This window comes from Nothobranchius furzeri, chromosome 6 (genome assembly GCF_043380555.1).
Source record: "Nothobranchius furzeri strain GRZ-AD chromosome 6, NfurGRZ-RIMD1, whole genome shotgun sequence".
NCBI lineage: Eukaryota > Metazoa > Chordata > Actinopteri > Cyprinodontiformes > Nothobranchiidae > Nothobranchius > Nothobranchius furzeri.
Window position 1 is genome coordinate 74249245 of NC_091746.1, and position 7500 is coordinate 74256744.

General features: G+C 42.9%; 1 protein-coding gene across 2 annotated transcripts in view; it reads left to right on the forward strand.

Moving 5' to 3' along the window:
* Positions 1 to 7500, forward strand: part of cacna1bb (calcium channel, voltage-dependent, N type, alpha 1B subunit, b) — a 231019-nt gene that overhangs the window by 161845 nt on the left and 61674 nt on the right. For both annotated transcript variants that reach the window (XM_070552555.1, XM_054744924.2), the window contains exon 27: positions 2904 to 3010. In XM_070552555.1, coding sequence (XP_070408656.1) covers positions 2904 to 3010 — 107 coding nt within the window. The remainder of the gene's footprint in view (positions 1 to 2903; positions 3011 to 7500) is intronic.

Genomic DNA, 7500 nt, shown 5'->3' on the forward strand with positions numbered 1-7500 from the left:
TCCACTGCTACCTTTCTAATTTTAAACTCAGTAACTTTTGCTGTAACTGCACCTTGCCCTGCCTGCTCCTTTCTTCTTGCTGCCCGCCGGCTGTGATCACAAGCGACAACATAGTAGTTCCTGCTGCTTCTTCGGGAAACAGCGCCCAAAAAACAAAACAAAAAAAAACTTGGGATCTTGTAGGCGTGGCGGTGGGATTTCAGCCGTGGCGGGCCGCCACGGCTACGCCTATGTAAGGGAAACCCTGGGTGAGGGTAGGAACGTAGATCGACCGGTAAATCGAGAGCTTCGCCTTCTGACTCAGCTCTCTCTTCACCACGACAGACCGGTACAACACCCGCATCACTGCAGATGCAGCACCAATCCGCCTATCGATCTCACGCTCCAGTTTTCCCTCACTCGTGAACAAGACCCCGAGATACTTAAACTCCTCCACTTGGGGCAGGACCTCATCCCTGACCCGGAGAAGGCACTCTACCCTTTTCTGCGTGCTACGCTTACCTAAGGGATTTATTTTCAGCAGTAAAGAAACGTCTGAGCTCCGTCTGTTTCCTTTGAGCTCGTAGGGATCTACGATGTCAACTGTAGACAGTTTCTGAAAATACCGATCTCTATCCTCCTTCACAAGTCTATCCCTGTAAGGGACGCGTTCATCCTTGTTCTTTTATCCATCCTTTCGACTCTTGTTCTGCTCCAACTTCAGCTGCAGCTGACCCTAGCAACGCGAGTCATTCGCCTGAAATGGTGCCAAGGGGGTGTGGTTGGCATGCAGGTCAATTCAAATTCAAATCAATTCAAAAATACTTTATTAATCCCAGAGGGAAATTCAGTTGTTTCAGTACACACAGTTCCAAGATCAGACATACATACATAGACACATGACAAGAATTGGTAACTGTGGTCATTCGCAACCCGAGTCGCGCTACCGTAATAGATCACGAGGGTTTATATGAGGATAGAGTCAGGGGGAGGGGAAAAAAGGCACTTCAGAGTTAACCTCAACAGGGAGGGCAGCTTTGCAATGCAAAAAAACACCTCAGACAGATATGCAAACAGACTTCAGACATCACACAACATAAGTGTCCACTAGGTGGGGAGGTAGGGTTGGGACTCTCCTCACTTCAGTGCGTGCAGCCGCATGGAGCAGCGCTCATCACCTTCTTTGGACAGGGGAGGGAGATAATGGGTTAGAGGGCACATTGACTCCTAGATACGGTTCCATGGCCTTCACCGGTCACAGTCCTGGCCAGGCTGGGATAGGGAGAAATAGTTTCCATAGCGACGGCAGCATTCCACATTTCTTCTGAGAGGGGAGTTTTTACTTCAGCCTAACAGGCTTCAAGGGCACCAGATTCAGATAACAAGAAATGTTTTGGGTACAGACAGAGATAATTTCCTCTCTGCCTTAGAGTTCTGTCGGTCTTCAACCCCTCAAGATCTAATAATGGCGGTATCAAACTATTCCGTACTGATTTGTCAACTCTCTCCTTGATGGAATCCACCTTCTGTGCCAGAGCCTGAATCTCAGCCAAAGGTCCAAGCTTACGACTCATCTCGACAATTATATGAGTTTGTGAGTTTACAGCACGATGCATTCCATCCCTGAACTCCGGGATTGAGCCAATATTCCTCGAAAGTTTGTTAATTTTCCGGTACGCCAGATAACCGCTCATGCCAAACAGCAGGAATCCCGACACCAAAACCACAAATATCCAGACATCTTCAGAATCCTCTACAGGCAGCTGAGAGAGGCAGATCAGGTTCCACTGTCTCCAGGAGTCCATGATATGCCCAGCTGGCTCTGTCCCAGAGGGGCAACTGGGAGCCCCTTCTCCCGTTCTCATCGTTGAAAAGATTTTGTCAATCGCGTTGAGAGACCAACTGACCAGATCCATGTTCAATAATTTCCAGTTTCCATAAAAAATGCAGAAAGCGCCGTGCACACAACGACAGGACAGCTCGCCTTGGGGGGAGCAGGGACGAGAGGAGAAAAAAGCGTCTGTACTCTCCAAGAGCCGGAAGAGGCTGTCAGTCCTTGTCACGTGTCTGACAAGAACTGACTCTTTAAAAAAAAAGTATTATCTAAGTTGAGTTTATTCTTAATACAATAACAACTACTGAGGTGTTTACCTGCTGCACTTTAAGGAAAGCAGCTACGAGAACAAGATGGGTTTTAAAAATCTGCAAAGGTAGAATAAAGTACGCATCCCATCATATCATACCTTCTTGTGTCGTGTTCAATCACATTGTAATTTTAACAATGTTGCACTTTAACCTCCTGAGACCCGAGTTTGTATTTGGTGTTATGTAAAATTTAATTAAATACAAATATTGACAAATTTACAAATAAAGAAAAAGGGAAACTTGGTCAACATAAAGCGTCTCTAAATAATAACAAAATTAAGTTGAAGAGAATTAAATATTATAATGTAGTATATGTGGACACAGTGTCTCAGGAGGTTAACTACAGTGGCCCATAAGGTTCAGTGAAATACAAAAGCAACAGTACTGCAACACAACACAGTAGAAGCTCAGGCGGTAGACGGGTGTCCCAGTAATCAGGAGGCGGAAGGTCCAATCCCAGCTCTCACCAGAGAAACCAGTCTAGCCTGCTGCTGGAGGTCCGAGGGACAGGCGGTGCCAGTGTTCTTCAGGCCTCGCCTCTGTCAGTGCACCCCAGGGCGTCGTAGCTCATCACCACCAGCGTGTGAATGACTGACTGTGTTGTAAAGCACCTTGGGGGGTTGTAGAACCCTAAGGCCATTTAACGTGTAATTTTCTTTTTTTCATTTATATAACCTAATCACCAAATGTGAGTGTTTTGCATCCCATCAGAGATTATAATCTGATTGTAAGATTTCCTTCCTAATTTTCTGTTTTTTTTTTTGTTTGCTTGACTCCAGATGATTGACCTGGGCCTTCTCCTCCATCCTGGCTCTTATTTCCGGGACTTGTGGAACATTCTCGACTTCATCGTGGTCAGCGGAGCTCTGGTGGCGTTTGCCTGCTCGTAAGTCGGTTTTGCCTTCAGTTCTTTGTTACTTGCTGGTCCCAGTCAGCGCTAACCATGGAACACGGTTTGTTTTAAGGTTAGAACGGTTTGGGGCTAGGGTTGGCTTTGTGTGACTTACATGTTCCTGTCCTCTTTTCTCCTCGCTGCTTCTCGTTGTCTTTTATCTGTTGCTGAGTCTCCCTTTTGTCCTCCTTTTTTCTGTCTCCTTGCTGGGATTGCTTTCAGGAGCCTTATGGGGTAATGTCTGCTCTTTCTGCTTATCGCTTCACTTTCTTTCCGTACACGTCCTCTGTGTTCCTGGGCATCCATCGGCCCGTGTCGTTTGAGTTTCCTGTCTGATCGGCCTTTCTCTCGCAGCTAAATGTTATTTTGTCACTGGCTGTTCTTATCGCTCCAGCCAGAGCTGTGATTGAAGAGACTGGCATTTACTCTGTTTATGTGACATGACTGGTTCCATAGGTGCCATTACCTGCTTTACCAGAGTCAGGTTTTGTGTTCACATTGAGTGTTTATCACAATCATCGTTTGGCAGCACAGGAACCGAGGAGAAGTTTATAAAAATATCAACTCTATTTTTCTGCATGTTGCTTTTGTCCAAGCAGCTTACAGACGAAGCTGACATGCTTTCAGTCCGTAGGAAACAACCGCAGCACTCAGAGAAAACCCACGCGTGCTTTGGGGGAGACATGCTAACTCCACTCAGGAAGGCTGCAGCTGGGATTCAAACCTGCAACCTGATTGCTGCTAGGCAACAGTGCTACCAATTGTTCCACCATGCAGCAACATTTAAATGTGAATCTTAAGTATTCCAAAAACCAAGTAAACAGAGTGAATGACAGCCCTGTTGCTATTTTTAGACCCTCTCTCCTTTTTATTGGTTTGTGCAGATGACTGAGATTTGTTTATTTAGGGATTATGAGATTAAAAAAATCCACATTCACTTTCTGTCCTTCTTACAGAACACAAAAGTATTCAAAATTCAATAAATAAATAAATAAGACATTATGAAATAAATAACTACATGAAGAAATACTGGACAGTCATGTAATCTAACAATGAAATGATGAAATAACCGAATGTTATGTAAAATCTAAGCTCAATGTTATGAACTATTTTCATTCTCCTTTTAAAATGTCTTTATTCATATAAAGTTTTTTCTAAAGTCATTTTTTCATAATAACCCAAATTAATATTGAGCCATTTTTGTTTAAATCATTCAGTTTTTATTACATAACGTCTTTTAAACAAAGACAGCTTTTATTTCATAATAGTGTTTTTTCCCATGGCTGATTTATTTCATAATGAGACTTTACAGCAGAACGTCTCAGTCCGTCAGTCAAGCCAGTGGGCGTGGCCTGCAACACCATTGGTTAATCCTTCCACATCGTTTGGTTTTCCTGGATTTCTGCTCACCGTGCATGACCGGACAGTTTAAGGTAGTTGTAACACCTTCCTAGGCCAGAGGTCATGAAAGATGGCGGCGTTGCCTGAACTTAGTTTAGCTCTGTTTTCTTTGGCGGGTCAAATAAAGTTGAATAGTTTGTCCGTAGACGATATTTTGAGTTGTTTGGATGACATTTTTGCAGCATTTGGTTTGATACTTTGTGAGTGATTGCTTTTATCTGACTGAATTAGCAGCCAATGACACACTGGCTCCGCCCCATTAGTGTTGACTGACAGACTGAGACGTTCTGCTGTAAAGTGTCATTATGAAATAAATCAGCCATGGGAAAAAATACTATTATGAAATAAAAGCTGTCTTTGTTTAAAAGACTTTATGTAATAAAAACTGAATGATTTAAATAAAAATGACTCAATATTAATATGGGATATTTTGAAAAAAATGGCTTTAGAAAAAACTTTATATGAATAAAGACATTTTAAAAGGAGAATGAAAATATTTCATAACATTGAGCTTCGATTTTACACAACATTCTGTTATTTCATCATTTCATTGTCAGATGACATGATTGTCTAGTATTTCTTCATGTAGTTGTTTATTTCATAATGTCTTATTTATTTATTGAATTTTGAATACTTTTGTGTTCCATACCGTCTTACCTCTTCACGCTCACACAGGTCTGAGTGAAATCCCGGTGAACAGACCATGAATCGTGTTTGATCTACTTCTTTTTGCTTTGTTTATGTTTCTTTTTTTATCTTAACTGTGACTTTTTTTTATGTGTTTTTGTTATAAGTATGCCGATAATGTCGCATTTACTTCTTGCCTGTCTGATTTCTGCTTTTAACGCCTTCTTTCTTTCAATGCTGGTGTTTCTTCTGTGTTGTCTGCCTGCTTATCGTTTCTTTTCCTCGTCAGATCTCAACAAAGCGTGGCCAGGTGGGAACTGTCCCTCTCTTCCTTCTCCTTCTTGACCCACCTCCCTATCAACACCATTTCCTTATTTAAAACACAGAACTCTCCTAAGAACCCTTTCCACCCGAGTGCTTGCCGTATAATACCCTTTCTTCCTCGCTCTCTTATTTTTTATCCTTCTGTGCCAATATTGGAGACCTCAGAGCTGAAGACAATATTGGGAACTCTGTCTAATAGCTTTCAGAAGGTTAGGCTGATGATGGTGTTTAATCTTCTCACGGCTCAGATTATCAGTGACGATAACGCTGAAGTTTCAACCCCAACAATCACAGATCAAAGAGGTTTATTGGGCCACTTTGTAAAGAGATTATAGCTTTTTCCTCCTTGGACTCCACCGACACCTCCCTTGTTCGGTGGGCTTAGCGGAAATTCGATAACAGATCCGTTTCTCCAACTTAAACTGGAATTTTTTAAATTGAAAGCTGTGTTCCTCGTAGGCTGTGGTGCCCAAGCGTGGTCCTCCTGGGCCACCGTCCAGCATGTTTTAGAGGTTTTTCTGCTCCAACTTTTTAATCGATGGGTGTTGGTGCAGTAAAACAACTAAAACATGCTGGACAGTGGCCCCGGAGGACCCAGTGTTGGACACCACTCTCAGTCTTTGTTACATTTTTAATATAAACACAGATTTATTGTTGCAAATGATCCAATATCAATCAATCAATCAATCAATCAGCCAATCAATCAAATGTATTTATTAAGCGCTTTTCAAGCAAAGTGCTTTACAAAATGACCCGATTCCCATAACAGGTTAAAAACATTAACACACACACACACACACACACACACGCACGCATGCACTCACGCACGCACACACACACACACACACACACACACACACACACACACACACACACACACACACACAGTAAAAATTTATATTTGGCTGAGTCCAGATGAGCCAAGTAAGGTAAGGCAAGGAAACGCCATCAGAGGAGCCGTCTGCCCCGGCAGCATCAGGTCTTCCACACTAAGTCAGGGCGCTCAGAGGAGGGTGAGCATAGACCCCCACCTCCACTTAAACACTACCTGTAGAGCGCCCAGGAAGCTACAGTCGACCACCGCTCCCGGGGCAGAGGGCCCCTACAGAGGAAACACTGAATTAAAATGAGTAAAAATATAATAAAAGAGCTAATATAAGGGACAACATTTAAAAAATAAACAAAATAATGAAACTTATTTAAAAATCGTGTTTTCGCTGACACTGATCCCTGCTGGTAAAGAAGTCTTCCATGAAAGGAGCTTCTGATCTATCCTCCTGAAGTCGACCTCGTTGAGCGCGTTCGTTCCAGGCACTTCTGAAAGCTACTGGACGACTGTTGTTGCCGTCGGAGTGCTGTGAGGGTCCTCGAACAGCAGGACCAGATGAGACTCTACAGAGTGCATGTCAGCGTATTCAAGTTATCCAAGCATGAGAGCTGCATGTTGTTTTCTTGGAATTTCTCACTGTAAACAAAAATGCCTCAGGCCGATACATTTGGAACCACATTTATTTAGATTTTCCTAGATGTACATAAAAACAAGTTCTGTGGTCTTTGTCGCCCAGTAAAGACATTTGAGTCATTTTTAAGTGTCGTTCAATAAGTAATCGACCACTAACAAATGGACCTGCAAGCGACGTCACTCAAAGTGGTCAGAGTCTCTAGAAACAGGAGGAAGTATTCTGAATACCGGTGGCAAGATTTTTAGCAAATTTGTGGCTAATTTCAGGTGTTTAAAGATGCCACATCACGGAAAATTGACCGTGTGATATTATTTCCTCATGAAAAATACCCCCAAACGCATTATGGCTGCATTCGTGCATTTTCCTGTCTCAGCTGCAAGTTGTCAGAGTGGAAGAGCGGCGGTCCGGCGAGACCGACAACCGGATGGTCCAATGGTTGCTTTTGGTCTAAAAGGCGTTAGTGACAGAGGTTTTTAGACAAATGCAAGAGAACCACCTTGTTCATTTTTTCCTCCACACTATATTTATATACTATGTTAGAACATTGTTAACACTAGAACTCACAGAATTCCAACTTCACTAGAATTCCCAGTAGCCGTCAATTTGACGGCTGCCATTTTGGCCATTGAATGCAGGCTGATGATGACATTGTAGAGCAAAACGGTTCAA